At 39.3% G+C, this 15,151-nt stretch overlaps 1 protein-coding gene across 2 annotated transcripts in view; it reads right to left on the reverse strand.

Moving 5' to 3' along the window:
* Positions 1-1,463: 1,463 nt before the first annotated feature.
* The window catches only part of LOC114293193 (putative protein phosphatase 2C 12), a 28,240-nt gene continuing 14,552 nt past the window's right edge, over positions 1,464-15,151 (reverse strand). For both annotated transcript variants that reach the window (XM_082912262.1, XM_082912263.1), the window contains exons 7-10: positions 3,525-3,650; positions 3,170-3,405; positions 2,210-2,412; positions 1,464-2,121 (exon numbers count right to left, since the gene is read on the reverse strand). In XM_082912262.1, the coding sequence (XP_082768388.1) occupies positions 2,093-2,121; positions 2,210-2,412; positions 3,170-3,405; positions 3,525-3,650 (594 nt within the window). In that variant the 3' untranslated portion in view covers positions 1,464-2,092. The remainder of the gene's footprint in view (positions 2,122-2,209; positions 2,413-3,169; positions 3,406-3,524; positions 3,651-15,151) is intronic.

The raw sequence follows: 15,151 nt of genomic DNA on the forward strand, positions 1-15,151 counted from the left end.
AATCACAATGGGAGTTACACAAATTTCTTCAACCTCCATGGGGGAGAGCACATTTTGCAGCACATCTTTATTCCAACATTTCGTATGGGAATTGATAGCTTTATCAACCGTGGACAAATTGCACCCACTGGGTTTGCAAGATCTCACGCTGAAATCTTTATTTCCTTTAATTTATTTACACTTGTGTGGAAAATAATCTATTTTCCCTAACAAAGTGGTGATATTTAAGGTAGGAGAACAAAGAGATTTAAGAATAGGCAGTGGGAACATATTTTTTGAGTTAGGCCACATAACATGGCCTCGGGCTAATAAGCTACGTGGCAGGAAGTGATTGGCCGAATTGTAGTTATGGTCCACACCTTAGCCGAGATATTTGGACTAGGCAACTGAGTCCTAGTGAACTATGACTCCTAGATCAATTAAGGATTAAATTCTTCAGAGAGGTTTATTCCGATTGATTTAGGAGAGGTAATCCTGAATAAGAAGAAGTCCTAGGGTCCATGATGAAGGAATTTTTAGGCATAGGCAGGGCACTCTATACAAAGAGATCAAGCCCCATGTGTAGGGCTACGAGAGATTTTGTGTACTGAGTTTACAATGCTTTAGGGTTGTTGAGATCATTATTGATTTTACCATCAAAGTGCCCTCTCGGGTCAATGCTAACCTTGGTTTTGTAAGTGAGGATCTAGACGAATTCATCAAAAAGATCAACTTCATTCTCAAATTTCGTGGAGGAAAAGATCTTATTGATTGTGTGTGACCATACAGCATCATCTCGGGCCACCTCAAAAGTTGATGGATCAAAAACCCGTTTCAGCTACATTCAAAAACTTAAGGGTAAATTATACGTTTGGTCCTTGTAGTTTGAGCCAAATTTTACTTTGGTCCTAATCGTTTCAATTTAAATAATTTAGTTCTTACAATTTTAATTTTGTTACAATATAATCCCTTCGTCATGCGTTGTTTACATTTTGAATTGAAAAAAAATCACATGCAAAATTAGAGAAACTAAAGTAGAATTCAAAATAAACTATAGGAAGGGACTACCGGTGTAATGAATTTATTACACTAGTGGTCCTTGTAATTTTTTTGAAATTTCACTTTGGTCATTCTAATTTTACACATGGTCCTTTTCCGTTCTAAATTCTAGCGGGTAAGTGATGCAAAAATCACATTGCAATAAAATTAAAAAGTGTAGAGAACAAATTGTTTAAATTAAAACTACAGGGATTAAAATGACACTTGAACTATAAGGACTAGTGGTTTAAGTTACTCAAAACTTAAAAAGACAACCAAACTGACTCCTGAATAACTAAAAATTCTACCAGCCCTGAGTGAATAGAGTTGCAGTTGCTCAGTTGCTGTCCACACAAAAGGCAGTTTCTAAGAATGTAAAAAGGATGTCTAGTGCACCATAACTCTTTCGCGGTCTTTACGATTGATTGCTTAGAAAATAGGTCCAATAGTCGAAACTGCTGTTTTTTCATTTAATAATTTTGAATTACAATAGTGGGGAATACAGAAACCTCAGACTTCAAAGAAAGAAAAATACTACTAATTTTCTATTTTGAAATTTCACCTTTCATCTAGAAAGAAGAAACAAATTAATGTTACATGAACAAATTGAATGCTTGAAAAATCACAAAATTTTCTTCTATGCATGAAGCCTAAGACTAATCATCCAACTTCCTATATTATACCGAAGAGTGAAGACTGCTTTCACTTGCTGTTAGCTCTACGAAAGGGTATGATTTTATAGAATTTGAACATATTCACAAGGAGAAGATTCTTGTGTAATAATGGGGTCATTGAATTTACCGACATCTTTATGTCGCTTACAAAGGTGGCATCAGACAAGGAGAATCTCCTTTAAGTTGGAAACAGATGTCAAACTCCTGATCTTCTGACTGGAAAGCATGGAAATATACAAAAAAGATCCTGATGGGGTCCCAACAAGAATGTCAAAAATGGATTGAAACTCCCAAACCCCTTGAAAGAGACACAAGGAGATTTATACAGAAAGGAAGTTCTGCCTTAGCTCAGGAACACTAGTTAGTGCTTGCAAGAAGCAGATATAGTTGTTAAAGCTTGACTATTCACTTCCACTACTACACGTACCATCTGAAAATAACAAAACATAGAAAATAAATAAATAACTACTAATAAATAATGCTTTCATTTTACAGAATACATGAATGAACTGACAAACCTCCGGAAGGTCTTTTCCCTTCCATAGCTTCTTTCTTCTCTTGGCAATTTGAGCAAAGGAAAGGGCCATCCCAAGGCCGCAATTTTCCTGAATTTGAACCACCAGCATGTATTGAAATGCCATCTCCAGGTTTCATCTCCACTAGACAAACTGCACACATGAACAACTTAAACATGTTGCAGATTGGGTATTTTGTATCCAACCTGCATCAGACAAGCACATTGTATGTCAACATCAAACTCTACATGATCTTTTCGTTTAATTTTATATATATATATATATATATATATATCAGCAGTGAGGAAACATTAGAATCCAAAAAAAAAAAAATGGTGTTATATAAAAATACAAGAGAGCAACCAGAATAAGGGTGTGATATGCATTGGCCACATTTTCCGTTTTCTAGTAATGTTCATCATCATATTTGTCAGCTAAACAGTCTTCACAAGAGCAGGTATCAAAGAAATTATGGCCCTAAAACCTTTTCCAAGAAACATTTCTCCTCTCGCAAACAGAAATGGCAGTATGTAAAAACGCAACCATTCAGAGGAAAACACAAGAGACAATGCCAGTGTCCCCATAAACAGATTAGACAAAATGACGAAAACCTTGTCCCAAATAGACAATTTTTCTAATGAGGATGTTCAGTCCGTATTCTCTCTTTAGGATGAACCTTCTCCTAGCATGGTTCTGGCCATGGCACTCTTTAATTCCTCCGGGATGAGAAAGGAGAACACAAAACATTCAAGAAGAGGTGGAGAAACAGATGCATTGGAGGGTTGAGGTGAAGGCTTGCATGAACTGGTGGAAAAAACTTTAGACTTTGGTTGATTTTGTCCATAGGTGACAGAAGTCAAATTTTCCTAAAGGTCGTCCAAGAAGAGCAACAGTAGGATGACCAGCTTCATAACGGGTTTTCAAGTTTCAAAGTCAGCAAACAATAACTTCCTCTTTACAAACCTTTCTGAAAGCATAGCAGATCCTTCCTCAAATATTTCCTCCACCACATCTGGCTCACAATATTCTTTATCAATTTGAGAAGACGATTCAGAAGGCTTCTTGCGAAACATTGACTTAAGAACTCTTTTAACCTGCTTCTTTGGAGGTGGCAAAGGGGGGGTTGGCTTCTCTGGAGGTTGTACATCAATCACAATGCAAGTTGTATCATCTCGAAGTCCTTTCACCTGTACTGCTTCCTGCAAAAGGAGCACATGGGTATAACTACATATTCGAATAAGCAATAAATCATTAAATGCCATTAAAAGACTTTGATTTAGAAGTAAAAAAGTAAATAAAACTCAAGTTGTTAGCATACTTTAACAATTTGTGAAGCTGCAGCATCTGCTGCCAACCCACGACAACAATCAAATGCCTTCTCCGCAGATAAAGCATCCCAAACACCATCACTTGAGATTATAAGCCTGCCGCCAGCAGTGGATAGCTGCATAAATAAGCATTTCTAGAATGAAATTTTACATGATTTGCTACAGATGTGAATGAAAATTCAAGCCCAAACATTAATAACCACAAGTCATAGTTGTCAAAAAGAAAACTGACAAATGCCAACCAAAGTGCAAAGTTGATCAGAATGCAATCAGTGGTTCCATCAAGTGCCTCATGTTGAGTTCACCCATGTAGATAGAGGTAAGACACCATTGTTGACATTGGTTGGCACGAATGTAGAGAAGCCACTGATTGTTGACAATGATGAGAGAGGAGCTAGGGAGACAAGCTGTCGTAGGGAGGTGGCAAGTCGTACCTTCACATGGGGGGAGGTATGGGCTGTTGTCTCTAACTCCCTCTATATATTGAGTTAATTTGCAAGAGGCAAATAACAAGAAAGAAAAGAACACAAGTGATATACAAGTGAGTGTATATCTTTGTGAGAGTGAGAGAGGAAAACCGAAGAGTGTAAGGCAGTAGAGAGTGTGTGAGTTGAGTGAGAGAGTCTCCTCTTCTGTTGTAATCTCTATTTGTTTTAGTGGAATCTCCAGTTCTCTCCGTTGACATAGGCATTGCGGCCGAACCATGTAAATCTTGTGTTCATATTGTGTATTTGATTTCTGGTAGTTTAGGTGGGTTGGCCTTAAAACCCAACAACTGATATCAAAACTCAGGTTGAGCAAGCAGGCAAAATAGAGGCTTGGTTACTCTATTTTTTCAAAACTACCAAAAATCAAGTTGCTCAAAATCAAGTTTTGATCAAGTTCTAGACGTGAGGAGTTCAAACCCAAAAAGAAGAGCCCGAGAGGAGCTTGGACATGCTCTCACGCATTGCCTGAAAAAAGCAAGTTAGGCCTACGCGCAGACACGACCCACACGCGCGGCCAGAGGTTGAAGACAATCATTTATTGCCAAAACTTGTTATTTAAATATTCATTGGAGAAAATTAAATCACAAGAGTGAGTTTGGTTGGGTGGTTAAGACTTATGGTGGTGAGGGCTTGGTCAAGAGTTCAAATCCTCCAATCAGCGTCTGAGAGTTTACTTTTTGACAATTTCTAACACAAGGCTGACATCATCACGTATTAATGGAATATTTCTTGAAGTTCTAGAAATTGCAATTTGGTCCCCGAAGTTTTTAGAAATTACAACTTGGTCCCGAAATTTCTAGAAATTTTCATTTTGGCTCTGTAGTCTGTGAAATTACAATTGGGCCCCAAGGGTTTGGGGAATTTGCAATTTAGCCCCTAGTTTTTGGGGTTATTTTCAATTTGGCCCCTAAAGAGGAAGGAAGTGTGTTCCTAGCCAAACACGCCGTTCCGGGACCAATCACGAGGTCAGAATAGTCAAATTCTAGACGGTTTTTGAGATCAAAATGGCAGGGAAAGGCTCAAGTTTCACGATAGAACCTTTTAATGGAAATAATGATTTTACTTGTGGCAACAAAGGGTGAAAAATATTCGAACACGAGAGGGCTTGGTAAAAGCTCTCAACAAGAGGTCCAACAAACCGACAAACATAAAGGATGACAAGTGGGAGGAGTTGAAAGAACTAGCAAACAACATGATCCAGTTATATCTCGAGAACAACACACTCCGATAAGTCATCAATGAAGAAGATCTGGCAGAGCTATGGACAAAGTTGGAAATGAGGTACAAGTCAAAGTGCTTGAGAAATCAATTGTCTTTGAACAAGCAGTTGTATGCACTTCAAATGATAGAATGAACAAACCTTACAAAACATCTGAACGAGTTCAACAGGCTCACAATGGAGTTGGAGTCTATCGGGGTGAAGATCGAGGAGGAAGATAAGGCTATTATCTTACTGGTCTCCTTACCTTCATCATATGAGTATCTCAGGACTACTCTTATGTACGGGAAGGATACTCTTGGACTAAATGAGGTGGTTGCTACGCTTAGTTCTCACGAGGTGATGAAGAAAAAGGAAAGCGGCAAGCACCCAGAGGGACATGCCCTAGTTGCATCAGAAGATGATTGGGGCAGAGGCAGGTCCAATGATAGGCGGAGTAGATCCAAATCAAGGGGGCATTCACAATCAAGGCCAGGCTACAGAAGAAAGTGCTACTATTGTGATCAAGAGGATCACCTCATTAAAAATTGTACAAAGCTCAAAGAGGATAAGGCAAGTAAAGAACAGGCAAGCTCATCAAATGTCGTAGCTGCAGTGAATGCTAATGATGAGTATGCATTTACAGTTTTGTTGAGTATGAGGAAACCTAGTTGGATTTTAGATTCTGGAAGTACATACCATAGATCTATGGACAGGAGACTTTTTTCCACCTATCAAGCGAAGGACAGAGGCATTGTTTGAGTGGCTAACAACACTGTGAGTAAGATTGTTGGCATGGGAACAGTACAGCTCCAAATGGGAGATGCAACAATTTTTACGTTGGATGGAGTTCGACATATGCCAAGATTTAGAAAGAATCTAATTTCCCTAAGTATGCTAGATTTGAAGGGTTACGGCTTCTCATCTAGTAATGGAAATCTCAAAGTTATCCATGAAGATATGGTGATGCTCCATGGATGACTAGAGGAGAATTTGTATAGACTTGTAAAGAAGGTCGTAACAAGAGGAGTTGCTGTTACTCACCAGCAAGAAGTACAAGACACACACCAAAAAGACATGGGGCTCAACAAACATGGCAATCAAAGTGTACAGGAACGCATGGAGGCAATTCAAAGGTACACAAAACAGAGCCATTGCAGCCAATTCTGAAGAAAGCTCAGAGCAAAGAGACCAAGACGGTAGAGCACGTCCCAATGAAGAAAAGAGTTTCTTTTGCTCCTGAATTAGAGGCATATTGCGATCTCTCCAAGAGTGCATGGAAAGGAGAGATGCAATCACAACGGGTTGCAAAGTAAGCTTTGCATGGCACCCCAATGAGGGGGTGCAGGGCACTCTAGGTAGGGGGTGAGGGCATCCAATTAGGGGGTGCTCTATGAATCACCCTACATGGATGAAGGGGGTGATTTGTTGAGTTCACCCATGTGGATAGAGGTAAGCTACCATTGTTGATATTGGTTGGCACCTATGAAGCACGGACATGGACACGTGACACGACACGGACACGTGGACACGCAAATTTTCAAAAAATAAGGGACACGGCATGTTGGGGACACGTTTAATATACATAATTAATTTTATTTATTATATGTCATAAAATTATAAAAAAAAATTATTCAGAGATAATAAAAAATACAAAATAATACTATTAAGATTATAACAAAGGCATTTTTTTTTACTTATCACAAAAAAAGAAATTTATAACGGAGGCACATGAGAAAAGAAAATATAAAATGAAATTAGAAAAAAAAATAGAAGAGAGAGAGAGACTCCCACTCACTGACCATATAAAAGAAAAAAAAGAAAAAGAAAAAAAAGAAAAAAAAAATAGATTGAAGAAGATCAGAGACAACGAGAGAGAGAGAGAGAGACAGCCATTGTGAGAGAGGGAGAGAGAGTGAGTGACTGCGAGAGAGAGAGACAGCATCGGAGAAGAAGAAGATCAAAGTCGAAGATAGAAGATCAAAGTTGAAGCTCGAAGATCGAAGAACGACGAAGAAGAAGAAGCGAATGTAGCCGACGAGTGACGACGACGAACGATCGGGTCTGCCATCTCTTTCTCTTTTGTTCTTCTGCTCTCTTCTCTCTCTTTCTGCTCTGTTCTACCTCCATTTAGGGCACATATTGTTTTGTATTTATTTTTTTACAAATTGACCCACAGAAGTTCCATAAATTGTGAAATTGACCTTGAACGTGTCCCCAAAGGTGTCCGAACGTGTTTGGAACGTGTCCGGCTGCAAAAAAAATTAAAAAAAATTTAAACACTCTTAGCTGCGTGTCGGACACGTGTCCACCGCGTGTCCGTGTCCGACACGTGTCCGACACTGGTACGGAGGCCTCAGAGAGGTGTCCATGCTTTATAGGTTGGCACGAATGTATAGAAGCCATCGATTGTTGACAATGGTGAGAGAGGAGCTAGGAAGACAAGCCGTCGTAGGGAGGTGGCAAGTCATACCTTCACATGGGGAGAGGCATGGGTTGTTGTCTCCAACTCTCTCTATATATTGAGTTAACTTGCAAGAGGCAAATAACAAGAGAGGAAAAGAACGTAAGTGATATACAAGTGAGCTTATATCTGTGTGAGAGTGAGAGAGGAAAACCAGAGAGTGTAAGCTAGTAGAGAGTGTGTGAGTTGAGTGAGAAAGTCTCCCCTGTTGTAATCTCTATTTGTTTTAGTGGAATCTCTGGTTCTCTCTGTGGATGTAGGCATTGAGACCGAACTACGTAAATCTTGTGTTCATTATTGTGTATTTGATTTCTAATAGTTCAGGTGGGTTGGCCTTAAAACCCAACACTTCAAAATTATTGAATCTAAGAAACAAAAGAAGTATTAGCCTTGTTTCGTTTGTCTCTTGAGAAAAAAAATTTCACAAATTTGTTTGGTTGAAAATTTTTGAAAAAAAAAAAAAAAAATCAAAATCACTTTTTCTCTACTACACATCAATCAATTACTTTTTCTCTCTCCTCTCTCCTCTCACATCCTACACATCAATCAATCACTTTTTCTCTTACACCCATCTATATTCAACTACAATAAATAAATCATTCCAAACTCCAAAACTATTTTCAAAACATACAATCAAACAAATTTTCAAATTTTGTAAACTCTTTCCAGAAAATTATTTTTCAAAATTATTCACAAATACAAACCAAACATGGCCAAGTCTCCTAATTCCATTTAGGAGAGTTTTGCACGCTATCAAGGACGAATTATTAAACAAAAGCATAATAAATAAAGATGAACTTTCCATCCACCTCCACACCATATTTTGCATTGAATATCCATCAAATAGAAACAGGAGAAGTTTTACAAATACAGTAGATAGTTCTCTCTGGAAGTAGAGATCAGCAACATGCACCGATTTCCAACTGAAAGAGTAATGGCCATTAAGTTTTCAACTTATTTATCATAATCAAAATTTGCACCTCCAGAAAGTCTTCAAAATTCTAATCAAGTGAATTAAACTAATATCTGTAATTTCATATATGATTACACAAAATATAAAAATGATAACGTCTCCTTTCCAATACACATTCCCATGCAAAGCCAAACAATAAAATGGGAATATTTTGATTCCCTAGTGTAAAATTTAATGTATAAAGAGAAATAGAGAGAGAATAAATTGTATGTATTATTGATTGATTTATATTGATATCTATTACAATGATTCATGATTCCTATATATAGAAGAGGGTGAGTGTGTAGTAGGTAAGGAGTAGGTGAAGTGGAGGTGGTAGTGGTGTAGTGGGTTAGGTTTAGTGGAGTAGGTGAGGTGGTAGTGGTGTAGTGGGTTAGGCTTAGTGGAGTAGGTTTAAGTGGGTGAAGTAGGTGGAGAGTGGGTGAAGTAGTGGGTTAGGTTTAGTGGAGTAGGTTTAAGTGGGTGAAGTAGGTGGAGAGTAGGTGGATTTTAATAGCCCCCCGCAAACTCAAGGGGGATAGGAACTAACCAACTTGAGTTTGGAGAGAGTAACAAAACAAGAAAATACATAAAAATAAAAGAGGAGAAGAGACACTGTATGGTCGTGTCAGACCATTGGTGAAGACACTGGATGGTGGTGTCATAACGTTGTAGAGGACACTGGATGATTGTGTCAGACCAATGTAGAAGACAGTTTATGGGGTCATGTCGGACCGTTGTAGCAGACAATGTTGTGACAGTTGTTGTGACAGTTTACAGAGTCTTGCTGGACCCTTGTAGAAACTAACCGGAATCAATGTCGGGACAGTTTACAGAGTCTTGTCGGACCCATAAAGGAGCTAACCGGAATCAATGTCGGGACAGTTTACAGAGTCTTGTCGGACCCATAAAGGAGCTAACCGGAATTAATGTCGGGACAGTTTACAGAGTCTTGTCGGACCCATAAAGGAGCTAACCGGAATCAATGTCGAGACAGTTTACAGAGTCTTGTCGGACCCATGAAGGAGCTAACCGGAATCAATGTCGGGACAGTTTACAGAGTCTTGTCGGACCCCTAAAAAGTCGCACCCTCAAAAGGTGTGCCCAATCTTTCAAAAGGCGTGCCATCAAAAGGCGTGCCCAATCCATAAAAAGACGTGCCATCAAAAGTTGCGTCCTCAAAAGGCGCGCCCACTTCATCAAAAGTCGTGCCCGACAGAAAGCGTCGAGCCATCAAAAGGTGAGCCGGAGACGCGGCGAGGCACGTGAGCGACAGAGTGGCGTGTCGACCGCGTCGTCAGTGTCAATATAAACCAATGCGGAGGTTGTGCTTGAGGCAGAAGCGAAGACAAAAAAACCTGGGAAAAAACTTCTGAAAAACTCTTCATTTTCTGAGAGAGATATTCGTTTTTCTGAGAGATTGCCTCTAAGAGCTGCAAATCTTGAAACACTCCCCTTCCGAACATTATCAGTCTGAAATTGCTATTTCGCTGAAACACTCAGCAACCCAAAAAACATGGCCTCTTCTTCCCGTTCAGCTACCCAGAATATGGCCTCTTCATCCCGTGGTCTACTCACTCTCTTTCCCGACCTCAACGAGTCAACAAGAGAGATAACTGGTGCGGAGGCCCGTGAACCTCAACCAAACACCTCTGGTTTTGCTCCGTTGAACTTTCCGATGCGGTCGGTGGAGCAAAGAATGGCAGTGCAGTCGGATGTGGAGGCCAATCAGTATACATTGAAGTCATGTGTGGAAACCATGACTGCGGTTACAAATTTGTCGAACCGGCTGCAGAGTAGGACAAATGAGGTGCAGCAGTTAAACGCCCAACTGGCTCTGCTCCAACGCATGTATAAGGATGCGCGAGCAGAGTTAAGTGTGCTAAAGGCGGAAAATAAGGAGCTGAAGCGGAAGGCCACCGTGATGTTCCGATTTGGAGGTCCACCGTATGCTGTAGTGGAGGAGCAGGGAGGAGGCAACTTGCTTGGTGGTCTAGGAAGCACGGAGGCAACACCGGCAAGGACCACCCAGGACGGAGGCAAGAAGAAAAGACCGGCGGCTGAGTAGAGAAGAAAAATCCCACTATGGGTGTGGTAGTTTTGTTTTTGTTTGTGTGGGTTTTTTTTTTTTTTTATTTATTTATTTATTTTTATGTAAAAGTGTGATCGGGGTTGATCCCCTGATATGAATAAAATGACAAGGTTGTGGAATGTTGTTGGTGTTATTTTGTGGTGTTGTTTTGTTTAATAAGAAAAATAAAATAAAAGAAAATAATGGATAAAGAAAATAGAGAAAAATATTTGTGGATGGGTGATAAGAAAAACAACAGATTTTTTTATTTTTTTATTTTTTTTTGGTGGAATATAAAATAAATAATAATAAGAGAATGGAAAACGGGTGATGCTTACTAACAAGGGATAGGGAAAATATATTATAATAAAATATATATATATATATATTAAAATAAAAGAAAAGGGTGAAAGAACGTGGATGAAATAAATTAAGAGAAAGGAGAGATATGATTAAAGTGGGTTTGAAAGTGGGAAAAGATGAGAGAGAGGGATGTCCAAGAAGCTTGTGCTTTTGATAGTTACACATTACCCAAGCTGTATGTGAAGATGCATGTTACTGTCTTACACTTCTGCAGGCTTGGTATTCTTTGTGGGGCACTTGCAACACGTGACATTGAAAATTGTATTCGAAAATGATGACATCTCCAACATGAAACGTCTTGGAAGCAGCCCAGGCCTTGTAATCAATATTCCCAATGATGGTTCAACCAGCGGAGTCCCCAACCTTGTACACTGCTGCCATTGAAACCTTCAAGCCAGCAAACATGGCTACCAACAACAGAGCCACAGCTCTACACCCCACACCCAAATCCATGGCTAAGAGAGAGAGAGCAAATCGGGAAAAAAACAGCAGTGACGAGCAGAAAAGCAGCGCCAGAAACGCCAACGACGACGACGAGTAAGAGTACAACCACGGATATGTGAGAGGCGAGGTGAACGGCGATAGAGGCTAGACGATGATGCGGGTGCCGCCGCCGACATAGCGGAGGAGGGGTGTAAGAAAATGTTGAAGAAGTCAAGGTATGTGTAGAAAATAAGCGGAATAGGTTGAGGTCCGGCGGGCGGCCAAGGCGAGGTTGCCGCCCGCCGGTGAAGCGAGAAATACTAAGGTCTTAACCTTGCTCTGATACCATGTAAAATTTAATGTATAAAGAGAAATAGAGAGAGAATAAATTGTATGTATTATTGATTGATTTATATTGATATCTATTACAATGATTCATGATTCCTATATATAGAAGAGGGTGAGTGTGTAGTAGGTAAGGAGTAGGTGAAGTGGAGGTGGTAGTGGTATAGTGGGTTAGGTTTAGTGGAGTAGGTGAGGTGGTAGTGGTGTAGTGGGTTAGGCTTAGTGGAGTAGGTTTAAGTGGGTGAAGTAGGTGGAGAGTGGGTGAAGTAGTGGGTTAGGTTTAGTGGAGTAGGTTTAAGTGGGTGAAGTAGGTGGAGAGTAGGTGGATTTTAATACCTAGCATTCCCAGATATCTCATACTCAGGTACATGATGCTGATATATGAACTTCCATTCTTCTTGACCACCAAATGCACCCTAAGGGACAATAGAAACTGTGAACTAGAGTAGTTATTTGTGTTTATTCCTCATTTTCAGGAAATTCTATTTCCACACATCAAATCTTCTGTGTACATCATTTCTCAAAGCACACACTTAATGAATTTGAAATCTTATTTTTTACTCAATACACAACTTATTTTACCAAATATTCCCTCATCTCATTCCTTCTTCACACCCAGTGTTTTTAAAGGCTCAAGGAGTAGCAAGGCACCAAAGGTCTCTTTGGGCTTAGGCGCGGGCTTAATTGAAGGTGCTTAGTTTCAGTTTAAAATAAATAAATTAACATGGACTAATGATTCATAGCATGTAAGTACCAAGACTTTCTTTCTTTCTTTCTTTTTTTTTTTTTTTTTTTTTTCTGAAAAAAAAAGTAACTAAAGCAAATTATAGAATAATTGTCAAAGCCATAAAAGTGCATATTACATAGCATACCAATTTTCAAAGATAAAATAATCCACATTCAACAAAAAAAAAATAAAAATAAAAATTATGAAGCTTTTTGCAAGAGAAACCATAACTAAAAAAAATAAATTGGAAATGAATTAATATTAAAACAAATAATACTTAAAGGAAATAGTTTTTTTTTTTTTTTTTTTTTTTGTAAGTTGATGTTCATTTGAAGCTTGTAGCTGATCAGTGTTTCCAAATTGAAAGTTAAGTGGCAAACAAAGTGGCGTCATATCGTCAAATTAAAAATTCCAAGCGCAAGATGATGTCACACCTGATGACATTCTCAACTAAAAAAAAAAAATCAGTCATCTCTATTTGATTATAAGAAGTAGAAGAACCCAGTCCAGCACATCGAATAAGCAAAAAAAAAAAAAAACATTTAGTAGCGAAGAAGGAAAAAAAAAAAAAAAAAGACAGAGACAGAAGGGAAAAAAAACAGAGGCACTGAAGGAGAAGAAGGAAAAGAAGGAGAAGAAGAACTCACCTGGTCTAGACGAGACAAGATGAGCCAAGCTGAGCCAAAGGGAAGAGACACTCAGACACCGTAAGATTTCTTCGCAAGATGTCTTCTTTGAATCGATTAGGGATTTTCAGTCATATTTGGGGCTGGGTATTGAGCTATATACCTTAGAATTGTAATCCTATGTAGTTGGAGCCTTTAAAAACATTAATATGAACCGTTAGATTTCGATCAAAAAAAAAAAAAAAAAGAGAGAGAAAGAAGAAAAAGGGCCCGAAAGTCATGCCACTTGCACCTCTCTTCGCCTGGCCAAGTCGTTGAGCCTTGCTACGCCTTCTTCAACTCGCCCCGTCTTGAGTGACCTAAGGCACTGCACTTGTGCCTCGCTGTGCCTTGCACTAAGGCGCGGCTTTCACAACACTGTTCACACCACCATTACCCCCCCCCAATCTCTGCCACCTCCGGCCGTCCACAATCCCCACCTCCGACTGTCATCCCCCTCTAGCATCGCAGCCCGATCTCTACCGCCAACAATTGATAACAATCCTTACCGCCGTTACTAACAGAGAGGGAGATATAGAAAATCCAGATCTAGGGTTTGAAGAGAAGAAGAAGAAAAGAGGAGAGAGGACGACGACGTCTAGGTTGCTGTTGGCGGTGGATGTAGTGGTTGATGGAGGCGACAAGGACAGGAAGCTATGGAGGGGCAGCCACTAGGGGCGAAGGGCTAGGGAGGGGCAGAGACGGCGACGGCGATGACTTGGGATTTTCATTGGAAAGATGAGGGTATTTTGGTATTTTTTATTTTACGACTAAAATGTAATATAAAAAAATTCATTAAGCGTGTGGACTGAGGTAATTTGGTGTGTGGAAATCCTAGATGTGAAAGCTCTATGGTTTTTAGACAGTCTTTGATAGGAGAGGTAATTTGCAATAGGATGTTTAATGCAATTTCGGACACCTTTCCTAATTGCTATAGGAACATCAAGGTCGGAAATAGAAGGAATAGGATTACCTAAAATTTCGATGCCAGAACTCGGGTGGACATTCGGGTCATTAGGATGGACATTCAGGTCATTATTCTTCAGATGAAATCGCTTCCTAGTATAAACCTGAAGCTCAGGATTTAGATCATTTTGTAGTACTTCTCCCCCTAAACAAGAATCTTCTTGACTAGGCACCATAGAACTTGGTTCTCCTAAGTGATCATTATCAGACAGATGTGGTTTTTGTGTAGGATAAATGACATTGGGGAGCGGGATAGAAATATCCCAAAAACGGTCTTCTACTCCACTTCTCTCCCCCTGAAGAGAAGTGTTGGGGAAATAGGATTTTGTTTCCACAAATGACACATCCATACTCACATGAAATTTCTTGGTTTGAGGATCGAAACACTTATACCCCTTTTTGTTTGAGGAATAACCCAAAAAAAACACATTTTATAGCACAGGGGTTAAGTTTTGAACGAAATTGACTAGGAACATGAACATAGGCAGTACATCCAAAAACTTTGGCGGGTAAATCAGAAAACAACCTCGTGTCAGGAAAAAAAGCTTTGAGACAATCGAAAGGTGTTTTGTATGTTAACACCTTTGTAGGCATCCTGTTTATCAAATAAGAGGCTGTTAAAATTGCTTCACCCCATAAATATTTAGGAACATGCATGTAAAACATTATAGCACGTGCAACTTCAAGTAGATGTTTATTTTTTCGTTCTGCAATGCCATTTTGTTGAGGGGTATCCCGACATGTAGATTGATGAAAAATCCCCTTTTTTTCCAAAAACTCACCCAACTGCTCATTGAAATATTCTGTTCCATTATCAGAATGTAAAATACCAATTTTGGTTTGAAATTGGTTTTTAATCATATTGTAAAAATTTGTGAATAAATTTTTCACGTCAGATTTTTTATTCATCAAATAAATCCAACATAAGCGGGTATGGTCATCAATAAATGTAACA

Source organism: Camellia sinensis, unplaced genomic scaffold (assembly GCF_055761805.1).
Source record: "Camellia sinensis isolate YWXY unplaced genomic scaffold, ASM5576180v1 Unanchor3, whole genome shotgun sequence".
Taxonomy (NCBI): Eukaryota; Viridiplantae; Streptophyta; class Magnoliopsida; order Ericales; family Theaceae; genus Camellia; species Camellia sinensis.